This window comes from Silurus meridionalis, chromosome 3 (assembly GCF_014805685.1).
Source record: "Silurus meridionalis isolate SWU-2019-XX chromosome 3, ASM1480568v1, whole genome shotgun sequence".
Taxonomy (NCBI): Eukaryota; Metazoa; Chordata; class Actinopteri; order Siluriformes; family Siluridae; genus Silurus; species Silurus meridionalis.
Window position 1 is genome coordinate 7676476 of NC_060886.1, and position 17038 is coordinate 7693513.

At 36.8% G+C, this 17038-nt stretch overlaps 1 protein-coding gene and 1 long non-coding RNA gene across 2 annotated transcripts in view; both read right to left on the reverse strand.

The window, feature by feature from the left end:
• Positions 1–1467: 1467 nt before the first annotated feature.
• On the reverse strand, positions 1468–10786 carry LOC124381371 (cell surface glycoprotein CD200 receptor 1-A-like). Its single transcript, XM_046842954.1, has 8 exons — positions 10676–10786; positions 9266–9334; positions 8449–8760; positions 6989–7264; positions 3955–4048; positions 3389–3419; positions 3171–3278; positions 1468–1806 (listed from the first exon to the last, which is right to left on the reverse strand). Exons 1-8 carry the CDS (start codon positions 10743–10745, stop codon positions 1468–1470), a joined length of 1299 nt encoding a protein of 432 aa, XP_046698910.1. The 5' UTR covers positions 10746–10786.
• Positions 10787–13337: 2551 nt separating this feature from the next.
• The window catches only part of LOC124383159, a 10436-nt gene continuing 6735 nt past the window's right edge, over positions 13338–17038 (reverse strand). The window contains exons 2-3 of the long non-coding RNA XR_006925225.1: positions 14661–14799; positions 13338–14557 (exon numbers count right to left, since the gene is read on the reverse strand). This is a non-coding gene — a long non-coding RNA (uncharacterized LOC124383159). The remainder of the gene's footprint in view (positions 14558–14660; positions 14800–17038) is intronic.

The following is a 17038-nucleotide window of genomic DNA, read 5'->3' on the forward strand; positions in this document are numbered from 1 at the left end:
CAGGCCTCTGCCATTGTCTTGACAGGGCGTCTGCTCTGACATTTAACTGTCCTGGGATGTAAACTGCTCTCAGTAAGAGGAGTTTGTCCTGGGACCACAGAAAAACCTCACGTGCCAGCTTGTACAAGGGGCGAAACCGGAGACCCCCCTGGTGGTTGATGTACGAGACCACCGCTGTATTGTTCGTGCGGACCAACACATGGTGGCCCCTTAGGTCCAGAAGGAAGTGTTTTAACCCCGAAAACACAGCCATCATCTCCAGGCAATTTATGTGCCTTCGAGAGACATGGGCCGCTACACAGACCTTGGGTGGAGCAGCCACTCATGACGCTCCCCACCCCGTGAGGGTATCGTCCGTCATAAGCATTACATGATGACAAGTAGTCCCTAAGACGATACGGATTACCTCTGGGGGAGAACCCTCTGCCCTGGAGCCACCACTGGAGGGGCCTTATGTGGAGGAGGCCGAGTGGGATTACACTGGACGCAGAGTGACACCGAAGTGCTAGGCCGAATGGGAGGACCCCATATTGGTAAGCTTCGCCCCTGAAAACAAACCTCAGGAACCTCCTGTGTGCGGGAAGAATGGCAATGTGGAAATATGCGTCCTTCAGATCTATCGTGACAAACCAGTCCTTGGACCTGATCTGAGACACAACCTCTTTGAGAGTAAGCATCCTGAACCTGAGCCTCATAAGTGAGTGGTTCAAGGAGCGAAGATCCAGAATGGGACGCAACCCGCCATCGTTCTTTGGAACAACAAAGGCCCTTAGGCCCTGCCCGTGAAGATCGGGTGGCAATGCTTTGTTTCTGGGCCTCGCGTTGCCCAGAAGGACCAGGCTGGGGCTGCCGCCGAACAGCCCCACGAAATCCGCGAGGGAGGTACTGCTGAAACGCAGAAGACTACTTTTTAGACTCCTGGAATCTGTTCACGACCGCCTTTACAGTGTCGCCAAGCAGTCCAGGAGGAGTCATCAGTGCATTCAACAGAACAGCTCTATCCTTATCTGGGAGGTCAGATAAGGTGAGCCACAGATGCCGCGCTGTGTGCTTGGTGGCCTGAAGGGTTCGGTCGGCAGCGCAAGGCAACTTCTTAATACCGTCGGCCCCGGAGGTAAGTCCCTCATTCAAATCTCGTAGCAGGTCAGCCTGGCATGCCTGCAACACACCCATGGTGTGGAGGCAACCTGCAGCTTGGCCTGCTGCCACGTAAACCTTCTCCACTAAGGCTCATGTTGCACACAACGGCTTAGTAGGAAATACCAGGGCCTTTAGGGACGATGCTACTCTAGGGGAGAGATAGCTAGCTAGCATCTCTCCCACACGCGGTATCGCCCCGTAGCCACACTCCTTGGTCCCAACCACGTTCGCGTAGAGCGAGGTGTGTAGAGAATAAGTGCATGCAGCATACGAGGTCTTTCAGGACCTGGACACCTCGGTGTGCAGGTTGGGGAAGAACGGAAAACCTCAGCGCTCAGGCAGTGACAGGAAACGCTCATCCAGCTTACTGGGTGCATGCTGCTTCTGCTTTTTGACTGGCCAAGCTAGATCCAGCTTGGAAATTGCTTGTGTCATGACCTTAAGGAACTTCTCGTACAGCACAGGCTGTGAGGAGTCCACGGGCTTGCTAGCATCCATCATCTCATCCTCCTCGGAGGGAGAGACATGTAACACCGTGCTGCTCATGCCAGAAGAAGAAGCAGCCATCAGGCCTGCTTCCCCGAGAGAGCAGGTGCTCGATTCAGCAGGGGAGGCTGGAGAGGACTCATCCGACTCCAAACCTTCTGCTAAATCGGCATGCGAGCCCTATGAGTGCCGGCGTCGCTTAGCCTCGGCAAGAGCGGGGCCCGAGCCTCTTTTTGAAGAGCACTCTCCAGGAGTGAAGTGTGCGCATCGCCATGTGACTACAATGCGAGCAATCGTCTCCCTCGAGAGCCGATTGAGCAGGCTCCACTCCCAAGCAAACAATGCACCAATCGTGTGTATCCTTCCCCGTAATGAAACAGGGACACTTCCGATATTTTTGTTTGCTAGCCATTACTCGATTAGAAAACACAGCTAAACAGCTCTTACCTGAACGAGCAGAAGTTAGCGTCGCTACCACCGCACAGCCATTTGTAGCTTCCTATTGGTCAGATTTCACACGTGGTTCAGAGCGCGGACAACGCGGGGGCGTTCCCAAAGCGTTGCGACGCAGCTCGAAGTTCCCGAATGGGGACCTGAATTTCATGCTTTACTACATTAACATCGTAAGAAGAGCTAAGCTGGGAAAACTTTTTTTTTTTTAATAGTTCTAGAGTTAAGAAACATTCTAAAGGTCCTCTGAGTCAAATCCAAGTCTTTTGCATTTCTTAATCCTTGCAAAGATTAAGGCAAAACTGTGGCTAATGGAACCCATTTTTTCATCCAGTATGGCCAAGGATTAACAGAAAACAAGGGCCTAACAATAACCCTAACTCTAACCCTACATCAAATGATTTGCAGAAGTTTTAAGATAAATTGTACGTTTGACACAACAGCAACAGAACAGCTGTTATAGAAACAACCCTTAACAACCAATAGCATAGCACTCACAGTTTTGCCCTCCAATCTGAAAGTGTCCCAGCAAGCTGTTCAGAAAAGTAAGGGGTCACCCTCACCTCAGTTTTAAACATATGTGCTCACCAGATACACTTTTAAACATTATTTATTTTACTATTAAAACAGCAATACAGTAGCACACTTTTGCATTGCATATATAACATACAGGTAAAACTAGGACTTTGGACTTTGTATCAGAAGGTTGTGAGTTCAAATCCCTTAACCACCAAGCTGCCACTGCTGGGCTCTTTAGCAAGGCCCTTAACCCTCAACAGCTCAGTTTGTAAAAGAGATAGGTTGCTCTGGATAGGGGTGTCTGCCAAAATGTTATAAATGTAAGTTGAGTCCTGATGCGCTCTATATTGTGAATTTAATTAAGAGTTCAACATTTTTAAATCATGAAAAATAATCCTTATTTTCCACTCCTTCTTACACTTTGATTGTGATCTGGTTTGTTTCAGTTATCAAAGTCTGCATGTTGTTCATCAGCTCTCATTAGTAGCAGTATATCTTATTAGTATATCAACCTCATATCATGTCATGACAATGATTAGTTTTTATCAGCAACGTCATTGTGCATTCATGTATACGTGTGTATCAGCAGGTGTTTCACGCGCTGATGAGAACAATGAGTTGTAGATAGAGTTTCCACTTTGCATGTAACTGGTGTAGGTTTGCAAATCAACAGGATCATTATGCTGAGAAAAACATCACTATAAATCAGTTTCACTGCATACACATTAAAGTGCTTCACTCCTTTTATTAACTAAATAAAAAGTAATTTTGTTAAAAAGGAAATCTATTTTACCTGGTGTGGATTGGGTTTGCAGCAAAGTTTTCTAAAAAAAAAAAAAAACACAACAAATAATAATAAAGATCAGAAATGATTAATTAGGATTTAATTATGATTACCAAATTGTTTGTAACTGTTTTGATAAATTATCTTGTATCTTAGCGTGGTATTTTTTTTTTACTGTACTTTTTTGTGCATAAGCAATAGGATTTCAATTATTTCTTTGTTTTGTTTGTGTGCTTATTTAACACAAAAATTTTAATGTCATTAATGCTCATGAACTGCATTACCAAATCTTCGGCAGCTCACATGACCAAGTTTCATGTTGTGTCTGAATGGTAGCTCATTGGTCAGTACAAAGCAGTTTGGATGCTGGATCAGAATAGCACATGTACAATATTTAAGTTTCCCATTAAACTTTGTCTCAAATCTATTCTCCATCCTTTGCTGTTGGATTTTCAGCAGGAATTAAGTTATTTTATGGTATAACTCTAATAAAAAAAATCAGGTGAGGATTCAGGTGAGTTTTCTTTATAAAATGACTGCAATTAGTTTTTAAAAAAGTGTCCAAAAGGCCTTACCTTATCTTTTTGCGCATGATGTAGAGTGCAGTTAAAAGGGGTATGGTGGAGCCTAATATGCAATAAAGAATTATGGGAGATCCAGAACTGGTATCTAAAAAGACAAAAGATGTAACACAACATAAAGTAATAATGTTTCATTTATCCTAAACCTATAATATGAATAAAACTTGGTTACTAAAAAATAAAGTGCAAAATTCACAAGTGTTTATTATTTTCTAGAATAAACTCCTGAACTGTACAATCTGCATATAATGGACATTGCAATGACTGACAAAAGCAGGACTGAACAAAAGCAGCAGTGATTTAAAAGTGAAATGAATCTCACCCTAGTCAAAAGACTAAGAGGTGGTATCAAAATCTTTCAAGTCTAGTTTTGTAACTCGCCAACAGATGGCAGCATAATGCTGCAGGCACAGTGTCAAAAGTTAGTGTGGCAAAATCATCCTGTGTACATCGGGAGATGGGCTATTCTGACCACATGCATTACCACATCTGTGATTTCATCATGGACAGCAAGATAAAACAAAGATGTTCTGTTTGAAACTGGGCAAATCTACCACAGAGACGTTTGACATGATTCAGCAAGTTTTATGGCGAGGCTGCTGAGTCGTTTGAGTTGTTTGGAGTGGCACATGCACTTCAAAGGCAGAACATCATCACTGGAAGATGACGAGAGATCAGACAGACCTTCAAGTAGATTAGTCCTCGAATATGTCGAAACCTTTCGGTGACTTGTGCATGATGATCGTCTGAGAACAATCCAGAACATTGCTGCCATTTCTGTGTGTCATATGGAACAGTCCAGGCAATCCTTATGTGTGATTTAAACATACAGCGTATTGCAGCCAAGTTTTTCCCCAGGCTGCTGACCCAGGAGCAGAAGGACACCACTAAGATATCTGCCAAGAACTCCGTCAGCATGTCATAGATGACCCGTCTATCATGTTAAGGATCATTACCGGTGATGAAACTTATACGGTACGACCCTGAGACATAGCAACAGTCTTTACAGTGAAAGAGCTTATTATTTTCACGACCGTAAAAGGCGAGGCAGGTTCGCAACTCAACTGAGTGCATTGTGCATCGAGAATTCATCCCCAGGGCTCAGACCATCAATAGAGATTTCTTCTGCCAGGTTTTAAGGTGTCCGAGGGTGGACATTTGGCGTTCACTCAAAGAGCAAGCACCACGGTTTACACCTCTATTGGGGGGTTTTGTACAAAACAGGATAATCCCTGACCTCTATAGCTGACTTCAAGGCAGCATTCAAATGATAACGCAAGCCAGTTTCTATACCTTACACAGTTTACACGCACACGCACATGCACTCGCACTCACGCACACACACACACACACATACACACACACACACACACACACACACACACACACACATACACACACACACACACCACCCTGGAAGAATGGCCGATCTGTGCTCTCCTAAAGTCTTCCAGTCAAAAAGTCCAGGATCCAATTGCAGAGGGAGGTGTTCAGGTCCAGATTGGTTGAGTGCTGAACTGAAGTCTATTAACAGAATTCATACATATGTGTTCTTATTGTCCAGGTGGGTGAGGGCCAGTCTCTGTACTCATTCAAGGTAGCTTGCTGGAGTCTTATGTAGTTAAATTTATCGTCCATAGAGCAGAAACTAGACATTTCTTTTAGAAATTTCAGTTTCAGGTGTTAATGAAAACGTCCTCACAGAGCAGAAGTCTAGAAGATTGTGCCATCCAGGACTCTATATAAATGCCAAAGAGCCATGACTATTGCAAGACAACCTACATGCTGCACCATTTTGCCTTGAAATGCAGGCAGCCTGGTGACAAGGGCTAGGGAAATACTTCATTACTGTGCTTAAGTTGATTTTCTTATGTTAGTTCATTACTTTTTACACCAGGGGTGTCAAACTCAATTGCACATAGGGGCCAAAACTCAAAGCACACTTTAGGTCGTGGGCCGAACAGGATAAGCATTTATTGAACACACTAAAACTAAATGTTTTTTTTAACATAAATATGAATAAAAACAGACAGGAATATTATTCCAGAATAAATAAACTTAAATATTTTGCTCTCCATAAAAATATATCCTGTCAAAATTATACAAGTTAGAAATATGAACATGCTGCGAAAAAAACCCTAAATTATTTTTTTTATTGTGCTTTTAAGTAAACATTGTAATAACAAATCAAAACAATCAGATTTCTTTGCTCTTATGCCATTTTATAAAAAATAATCTTAAACTTTAAATAAGTTAAAATATTTTGCTCTCCATAAAAATATCTCCAGTCAAACACAAGACGTCTCACAGCTTCATCATGCAGCTCTTCAGAAACTCTCCCTCAGTAATGTGGCTCTGATTCTACTCTGCTTTCACACCAGCTTCACTTTGTGATTTTGCTCTGGTGAAAAATGTCTGCTGAAATGTCAGATTCTTCTTTAACTCTTTTACTTTCTGGATCTTCTGTTCTCCATTCAGGTTTTTTAGCTTCTCTTGATGTTTTGTCTCGTAGTTCTGTCAGAATCCCATCAGTTTTCAGAATCAACTTTTCTCTTCGCTATTGTGAGGGGCTTCAAAATAACTTTACAAAATGGTTAAATACATCAACAGAAGCTCGACTTAATTGAGGCTGGAATGTTGCCAGGTAGCCTAGCTTTACTTTGTGTTATCAGCACTTTATATCGCCGGGCCATTAATAATAACAAAAATAATAATAATAATAATAATAATAATAATAATAATAATAATAATAATAGATCTATATAAAATCATCTCGCGGGCCAGATATAATTGTACATCGGGCCAGATGTGGCCCGCGGGCCTTGAGTTTGACACGTGTCCTAGACTCTCTTTTGTGTATACCATAAATGACAATAGCAACCAAGTTGTTTCAAGTATTAATTCACAACTTTAAAAGTGGCTGTAATAACAATAAAAAGTGTGATATATTGCAGTATGTGACACCACCAGATGTCAATGCATTTGTAAATTCTTCTTGTTTAGCATTTTTGAAAACTGAAGGGCTTACCTCTGAACTTGAAGTTACAAAATTGAATCTTGATGTGCTTGAGGCTTTTGAGAGTGGCAACACAAGTGGGATTCCCATATGCCTCATATAAAATATGAGGCAAGTATAAGCGACTAATCACTTTACTCTCTTGAGGCTTAGTTGATTGTGTAATGTGGAAGGATGAGTTACTATGTGTCTCCCAGTGAATGGAAGCTGCTAGTTTGCTTTTAGCTTCACACACAGCCACAATGTGTTGATCCTCATATTCCAGCCAACCAAATATGATTGGTCGAGCTAGGAGAAACAGTTTAGTGAAATCAGTTTACATACATACGCAAATGTAAGGCTATTAAGGTATTTATCATTATACTTAAAGCATAGCAATTTTGCAAAATTGTTTTAGAGATTGTTAAAAATAATTTTAGATCAGCACACACAATTTAGAAAAAAAGAATAGAGAAAGAAATGGCATCCTTCCCAACCATTCCCGGTCTCGAGTCAGTTTTATAATGGCTTCAAGATTGTATGGTCATACATTTCATTCCAGATTATTCTAAGCCAATTTGTAACGAAAAATTATTATGATATTTTCTGAACAATTAATTTTCTCTGTATCAAGCTAAAAAACAGAGATTGTTTTATACAGAGGTTTAATATTAACAAGTTTATTATATTACCAGAGTTTCACTATTATATCTATAATTATATTAAATATAAATGTATAATTTTCCACAAAATTATCAACGTCTATGACTTTGAATATTCAAAGGAAACATGAGGAGCTCTATCAGCATCTGAGGCAGAAATACAGTTCCAGAGTTAGCAAACATGCCAAACGTCTGTGCCTTTGTATTCAGTCACTGCATGTTCTCCAGAAAATTATCATGTGACTAATGTATGCTTTATGTTGTAACTAGGGCTGTCAAAATTAACACGTTAATTAGGTGTTAACGCACATTCATTTTAAATGCCCAAATTTTATTAACGCGTGATTAATACAGCGCAAATTTCTGTTTGGCCATTTTTATTAAATTAATCAATAAATAAATATAAAAGAGGTGAAATCAAAATATTCAATACAACACACATTTATTCATGATGTCCTTTATTTACTCAGACAAAAAATATTTTTAATCACTAAAATCTGTTTTACTGATGCACCAAGTCTCAAATCAGCACCAAAACCCACCATAATGAACACATCAAGCAATTAACTCTCTGTGGTGCCATTTTTTTATAAGGTTATTCTCCAGATTATTTTGACATATCTAAATATATAATGTGTGTCTGTGCTTTTATTAAGAAGAATATGCTTGATAATATTATTTTGTAGTTTAATCACAAACATTAAATTGTTGATCAGTGTCAGTAGAAGTAGAGGACCATCACAGCACTGCATTCTTTATATTAGCTCTACAGAGACTGTTCATTACTAGCAGCAATGTGTGTTCTGTATTTTAGCTCTGCAGTTCACTTACCAAATCTGGAGACAATGATATTTTCCAACCAACCACCTGATTCATAGGAAATGTCACAGGTGTAATTTCCTTGATCTCGAACAGAAAATTGTGGAATGATCAGCTGGTATACTCCGTCTGCTGTGTGATTCAGCCTTTTACCATCTTGACAGGTGTCGTGGTCAGAGTCATTTTTAGCCATAGCAATGGTGCAATTTTTGTCTCGAAGACAAATTTTCCAGATGACAAAAATCAGATCCTGCCAAGCAATCTTTGTGTTGGTGCAATTTAAGGTGACAGTGGTGCCCAGTTCAACATACTCATTTCTGAAAACTGCAAGACACATTGAAGATGATTTTAGATTGTGAATCTAAAAGAACATAACAATATATCCATATTTTTATTTGTACAACACAGCAGACATCAATATTCTCTTTGGGCCATTTTCTAATTGTGAAATTAAGTTTCTACCAAGTCTCATTTTGTTGACACACTTGAACATTTATATTTCCTATTTGTTCTAGACAAGTCTTATTCATTTTTGCAATTTATACCCGGGTCCATGTAACTTCCTTTTTGTCTAACTATGGCACAATGGAATATATCTGCTCAGACATTAAACCTTTTTTTCTACACTAAGGGTCACTCTACACACATAAATACACAATATTGTTAGAAGCATAAAAGGGTACAATGTGTTATTTTATATAATGATTATTTATCATTTTATATAATAATGTAAGATATATAGATTAGATTTAGTCCAAATGGCTAATATTCTTGCAAAACCCTTAGCACAAAAGCAAACAATTAAAAGTGATGGACTCTCAATTTTTACCTGTCAGCTTTTCTTTGGTTGAAGTAGAGCGAGGAAGTGTTTTGTTAGAATGATGAGAGACATCTGTTCCTGAGGGTTACGAGTTCAACGAGTGTTAGTAAGTATTAATGTGAGAAAAACATCACTTTTTATTGCATTATTAATGCTAAAAAGTAAAATGATTTCTGTTAACAAACTATTCATCATATAATGTCATATTAATTGGGTTTGCTTTATCATTTGTTCAGTCATTGTGTTAAAAAAAGCAAGAAAAGCAATAGCAGGTTACATGTGGAAACATAACAATAGAAATAAAACAGTAGACTAACAATATCCTACATTTTACAGATATTCTAAATGTACTTTTGTGTAGTTATTTAAGAAATTATATATATATATATATATTTGGAGTAACATTTCAAATCAAAGTTTGCACTAACAAATTACATAAAAATATTTTTTGAAAAACTATTTTATTATTGTATTATTCATTTAAAGTAGTAAATAAAACATTTATGACCAGTTATTTACAATTTATGTTGAGTTTACACTACAGTACATGTACAATTCCCCTTGAAAAAACATCAAAAGCAGAGTCAAAACCTCACGATTTTTTGTTACTCGGAGAAGTCATAGAATGTAACTCCCCGCGAATATCAAGGTTGCACTGTATATCGACATGCGAGGTTCCTCCAAGGACCATAAAAATCATAAAAAGGAAACAAACACATGTGCACTGACATACACTATACTGCCAAATGTATTGGGTCACCTGATCATAAGTATGGTTCAGTATGTAATTTTTGAGCATTGCATTCCACATTTAGTCGGAAACGGTTTGTGCGAGTGCAGAAATAATTAAATGAATGCCATCCTGCTTATAGCACAGTACATTCTTTCCATCGTGGGTTACGTTATGCAAACAGGTGTCCTGATTAGAAGCCACAAGTCTGAATCATGTTCTGTTTAGTTCACTCACAAAGTCCAGGTACTATGAATCATTTGGCATTTTGAGTTTATTTATTTACATAATGCGAAACAAATATCTTGTATTAAAACATTTTAATGAAAAATTAAGTATAATAGTTTTAAACACATGGGTTTCTATTAGGTATTCTTTACTTTATTTTTTATTTGTTTGCTTTCTAAATTGGTTCTTTTGAACATTTTCTGTTACAAAACAACATATTGAACGGTACTGCATTAAAACAGGGTTTCCCCAAACAAGCTGAAAAACCTTAATGCAGTCTAGATGGAACAAAATGTTTTTTTATAATGTTGAGAAATTGAATCTTTTTTTCTCTCTCTGTTTTAGATGGCATTATTTATTTAACAACATTTAAAATCCCTAACCAGACACCATGAGCATAATCATAACCCACAAGAGACACAAATAAAATCAAAGTAACAAAGAAAATATAACAAACAAACCTGCTGTAAGATTTCTTGTTAGACAGATGGTGAAGAAAAAGACGGCTCTCAGGACCAGTTTTCGCTCCATGATTCCAAAAATGGATCTCTTACCAGTTAAATAGACCTTCCTTTGTTTGTTTATGTCTTGTGCTTTTCTTTTCAACCTGGTTCAGACTATATTGTCTGTTTTCCTTCTTAGAAACTCATTGATCTACTTGAGAGTGCATCAAGAAAAGCAACAACCACAAATGCATTAGGCACTGAGCTTTTTCTTTCTCTCTCTCTCTCTCTCTCTCTCTCTCTCTCTCTCTCTCTCTCTCTCTTATCTCTGTCTCTCTCTCTCTCTCTCGCTCTCTTTATCTCTGTATCTCTTTATCTCTCTCTCTCTCTCTATCTCTCTCTCTTTATCTTTGTCTCTGTCTCTCTCTCTCTCTATCTCTCTCTCTTTATCTCTGTCTCTCTCTCTCTCTCTCTCTCTCTCTCTCTCTCTATCTCTCTCTCTCTCTATCTCTCTATCTCTCTCTCTCTCGCTCTCTCTTTATCTCTGTCTCTCTCTCTCTCTATATCTCTCTCTCTCTCGCTCTCTCTCTCTCTCTCTATCTCTCTCTTTATCTCTGTGTCTCTCTCTCTCTCTCTATATATATCTCTCTCTTTATCTCTGTCTCTGTCTTTGTCTCTCTCTCTCTCTCTCTATCTCTCTCTCTCTCTCTCTCTCTCTCTCTCTCTCTCTCTCTCTCTCTCTCTCTCTCTCTCTCTCTTTTCAGTGAGCACATGAAGGTATTTTCTTGTGTAGGTCCCAGGTCAGTCAAGATGTTGCAATATATAATGCAGTCCTATGTTGACCGCATCATCCACAGACCTGTTTGCTCTGTAGGCAAACTCAAGGGGATCCAGCAGAGATCCAGTGATGTCCTTCAGGTAGGCCAGGACCAGTCTTTCAAATGACTTCATGACTACAGACGTGAGAGCAACAGGTCTGTAATCATTAAAATCAGTGATTTTGGGTTTTTTGGGGACTGGAATGATCGTGGAGCGTTTGAAGCAGTAGGGAACTACACACAGCTCCAGTGATCTGTTAAAGATCTGAGTAAAGATGAGGGCCAGTTGGTCAGCACAGACTTTTAGACAGGCAGGTAAAACACTGCCTGGGCCAGAAGCTCTCCTAGTCGTCTGTCTTCTCTTTTCAGAGTAGGTTTTTTTTTAGCCAATCTGATCTCCTTTGTTAGTTTAGATATAGTTTAGATAACAGATGAACAACATAAAGTCTGAAATAAGCCTCAACAAGTCTGAGGTATCATCACATCTATACTGTATGGAATAGTATAGCTTGATGGTGATGTAGGTAGTGTTCCTGATTCATAGCTTGGTTTGATCTTGAGCAACAGCTATGAGGAGCTAAACATGTTTACTTTCTGTGTGTACATTTTTTAAAGAGTTTTGCGTAGTTTATCCATTCCTGGCACTTTCTAAGTATTTGAATAAATAGAAAATGTCATATATAGAAGGTTTATTATTGTCCATCTCTTTAAGTATATATTTACATTTATGGCATTCAGCAGATGCCCTAATCCAGAGTGATATACAAAAGTGATATACATAGAAAGCTATTACATTATATATTAAAATATTACATTAAACAACCAATAACTATACTTGTCAGTATACAACTGTTTATTTACACAATGCCAAGCTTATGGTATATATGACTCTTCTGACACTTCATTGATCCAATATGTCAGTGAGTCCTAAACCTTTTTCTGAACTGTTCCCACAGATTGTATTGTTTGCACTGCTAATACACCTGATCCAACTAATTAGCTAATTACCAGGCTTCCCCTAACCCAATAAAATGTGTTAGGAAAAAATAACTGTGCTACAGGAAGTTCTACAATATTATTGTGTTCACAATTGTGACCAGTGGGATTAAATGACTGCTGTGATGTGTATGCTAAAGGGTGAAAGAGGTTTTTGCAGTTCTCCAGCCCTGTTAGGTAGATACTCCATGCAGTTCCTACAGCATACAAACATCTTGGACATGGAATCCAATCCAATCTCCTTGAGAACTTTCTTGCTCTCACTTATTTTCTTACTGATTGAGCATCATACTGATCTTATTATATTATATTTTATTATCTATTTTGACAAAACAGAGCAAAAAAGTACATAGTTTATATTATACAGCATTTATTGCTTACTCAGCCAAGTGCATATTGATCAGATAAGTGGTGCACAAATTTCAGCCAGTGTGCATTATAATACATAGGATGCTGTTGGAGATGCCCCCCTTTGACAGGTATTTTATTAATGTTGGGGAAAGAAAATGTGAAAGATTTCTAAGAAACACTGAATAGACCCTTAAACCACAAGGCTAGCACAGTAAGTCTCAACTTTCCTTGTTTTGACTATAAAAAGTCACATTTATGGCCATTAGAAAGAACATGTTTAAGTAATGATGCTGAAAATGACATTAAATGACAAAGACTTGTTGACAGGTTGAATAGGATATCAAACAAACCCTATTTTCTAGCAAAAAAAAAAACTGTGCAAGATTTTTTTTTTTTTTATTAAAGCAGGTTTATATATTAGTTCTGCTGGGTAAAGACAGGATCATGTCTTGCTTTTTTAGCCAGTTCAAGTCAACTTCTCATATTACTTTCCAAACCATTTGATAGCTCTTCAGTGTGTATAGAGGGCTTCCTTCTGCAGATCCAGTTCTACTCAGCCATACCCAGGCAGGAGGTGGTTGCTCAGTGGTCAAGAAATTGGACGTTGGATCGGAAGCTCAATTTTAAATCCCAGCACCATTAAGCTGCCACTGCTGGGCCCTTGAGCAAGGCCCTTAACCCTCTCCTGCTCAGTTGAAAGTTACTCTGGATAAGTGCTATAAATGTAAATGTACAGTGTCAAATACAGTACTCCTCTGTCTAAAGTGTTTTCCAAAGGGCCTAACCGTATCTTTTTGTGCATGATGTAAAGTGCAGTTAAAAAAATTATGATGCAGCATAACATAGAATAAAGACTATTTTATTTAAAGTATGAGAAAATAATGATTGATAGCTACATTTGTAAATGATTAGCTATGGACTTACATGCCCTTACAAGCTATGTATAAGACCTTTCTTATATTATTTATCTTATTTCCTATTTTATAGCCCCATTACATTTGTTTTTGTCCTAACAATGAACATATTAGCTAAGAAATAAAAGGTACAGATAGCGTGTACTGTTCAAAATTCATACTTTATAGGTGTTTTCTATATAAGCTACACGTGTGAATGTGTAGCTTATAAGTATGAAATAAATATAGAGTATGTTCCCTGTTCTAAAGTATACATTTGTAATTTTCCAATAAGAGAAGAGACATTAAAAACTGCAGTGAGAAATTCACATAACATACATCTTCAATAGTAACAGTCATTTGTCAAACAATTATGGACAAATTTGTTTTTAACACAAATGATAATGTTTACAGAATAAACTGAACATTTGTATTTTTCTTACAGGAAATACCTTCTTCAATGTCATGCAGAATAATGCCCGGGAGAAATTTTAATTTTGTTATCATGCCTGTAAGTCCTTGTGATTTTTTTAAAGTGCTAATTAATTATGCTTGCTGTGCAGTTCCCCCTAAACCTGCACACTGTTTACTTTACCGACTCCCCTGAATCTGTCTAAGATTCAACAAAAACCTCTTTATGGCTCACAGTTAAATGTTTATGTCCAGCATCTCTGAGGGAGTTATGGACTTTCCACCCATCTGAGATAACAGTGGTAACATACTTTTGAAAATGAATTTTCTGAATGCTGAGTGATTTTCAAAATGGTTCTGCTCTCCTCTTTTACCCCAAGCATTCCAAACACCCATGACCTCCTTTTGCTTTGTCTTCCTCTTTGGTTTCACTAAAATGACAAAAATGATCATTTTATAATAATAAATAATTTGTATTGCTTATCCATACTATAAAATGTGAATTAAAATGCAATGTAATTGTAAATATTTTACCGTTCTTTTGTGGCATTTTGCTCTCATCAATCAAGATAAGTCATATGTCCTCTGCTACCCACACAGATAAAAAGCACATTTAGTCAGTGTGAAAAAGCTTCCAGTGATGCCTTTTTGTAGCAAGTCTATTTTGCAGACCCTGTAAAAAATTACATTTTAAAAGCATACACATAGGAAACATAAAGATCATAATCAATACTCAGTTCACTATCAATAAAGCTATTATATCTGTTTGGAAATTATTGTTCCCTCTCAACACAAATAGAACAAATATTACATAATCACAACCAGTTATTATAACATTATTAAAACACTCCTTATTAAAACACACATAAATCTTTCTCTCAGTAAATTAAATGCATAACACCCTTTCCTTTTATATTTATTTATTGTTAGGACAAAAAAAGTGTAAAGGGGATATAAAACAAAATTTAGGTAACAACCAATAAAGACCTTGTAAATAGCATTTAATGACATACAAGCCCATAACTAGTCACTTACAAATGCAGTTATTAGTCATTAAATACTGTCTAATTTCTGATCCTTAAAATAAAGTGTTATTAAATAAAGAATTGTGGGACATCCAATCTTCTATCTGGAAAGACAACGGATGCAACACAACATATGGTAAAATATTTTATTTATTATAAAGTCTATAATATAACAAACTTAGCTATTAAAAATGTAAGAGCAAAATGTATGGGTGTTCATTATTATCCTGAATAACTACTGAACTGTACAATTATCTGCATATCATGGACATTGCAATGACTGACATTGGTATTACAAGAATTTGTTTCGTTTTTTTAGGTTGAGGAATAAACAAGCAACAGCGCTTCTGAAATGCTATGACTCTCACCCTAATCTGAAGAATAGCAATGGTTTTGCAATGTTAAAAGTAAAAGTTGTAATGTTAAAAGTAAAAGTTGTAATGTTAAAAGTGAGAAGCAGATGCAAGTGCAAAAACATTTTAATTAATGGGGATACATATAAAAGAAACACAATAGAACCAAACATAATGAAACAAAACCAAAAACATAGAATGTGGAACTTACAGGCATAAACAGACCAAAATCTATAGTCAAACAAGACACAAGAAGGGCAGCAAATAGTGAGTCTGTAAACAAGTGTTAATTAAAAGACAGTATGATGTAGGTGACAATTTTGCATAACTGTGACACAAATAGTTTTTGTTTTTCTTGTTTTGATCTTTTACAGCATGTATTGCCTTTTTTATATTATTATACTAATAGTATTTTATGGCAACAAACTACTTTTTACTCATTTTAGACTACAAAAAATTTAAGCTAGATCTGGGTGTAAAATTATCAAAAAGGAAGTGATCTGCCCATCAAAACAATTGCTCTTAAGCAAGCAAAAAAATAAAATAAATAATAATAAAAAATATATATATATATTATTTATTATATAATTAATTATTATATAATTATTATTATATGAGCAATATGATCTAATTAGACTATTTTTCTTCATAAAAACAGGTCAATAATTTATATTTAAAAAAGTTTTTTTTTTTTTTTTTTGATTTATTGTTTTGTAACACATTGTTACAAAACATTAAATCAAAGAAACCATTATCTTCTATCAATTTCCATAAATTAATTTGCTAAAGAAAATGTTCAGAGATTTAAATGTATACAGATTTGTATAATGTTGCCCTAATATGATTTCCTCTTTTTATATAGTAATATTAAAGTATCCATATCTAAAAACTAAAAACTTTGAGTTATGAGTAAAAAGTGATTCCTATGGTGTCATTCAACTACCTGTACAGAAATGTCATTGACTCATGATCTCGCCACTTCCTTCATTTAGTGTTTTAGCAAACCTTAACATGCCTGAACAAATTGTAGAAGAAAGAAAAAAAAAGTTGTGGTGTAAATAAAGCGAGTAGATACATTAAGTTTTATGTGCTTCGAGTTGGCCCATGAGACTGAGCTATTCTAATTACAGATCAAGGATAAAATATGCAAACCTGACTATGAAATCTTTTTTTGCATTACAGTAAGTACATTTATGTGACTGTACTTTATACAGTGGAACCTCGGGTTACGAGTTTAATTGGTTCCATCACTTTACTCTTAACCTGAAAAGCTCGTGTCCCGATACAAATTTTCCTATAAGAATGAATAGAAACTTCGGTAATTCGTTCTGGACACCCAAAAAGTGTTTCTTAAAAAAATAATAACGCCAATATTCACTAATATTATTTACTTTTAACATGTTATATTGAAATCGTATCATATAAAAACATATAAACATATAAAAAATAAATCTTTAAATGGTACCTTACCTTTAAGAAGTCTCGCTGCATGCATGATGGAGACGACGTCCGTAGAAGCGGGAGGAGGGAGAGT

Coding starts and splice junctions, on each gene's coding strand:
- LOC124381371 (XM_046842954.1), bottom strand. CDS start 10,745: ATGGAGCGAAAACTGGTCCTGAGAGCCGTCTTTTTCTTCACCATCTGT. Junction 3,420..3,954: donor ATCATGCGCAAAAAGATAAG/GTAAGGCCTTTT, acceptor TTTTTTTTTTAG/AAAACTTTGCTGCAAACCCA. Junction 1,807..3,170: donor AAACACCTGCTGATACACAC/GTATACATGAAT, acceptor CGGCACTCATAG/GGCTCGCATGCCGATTTAGC.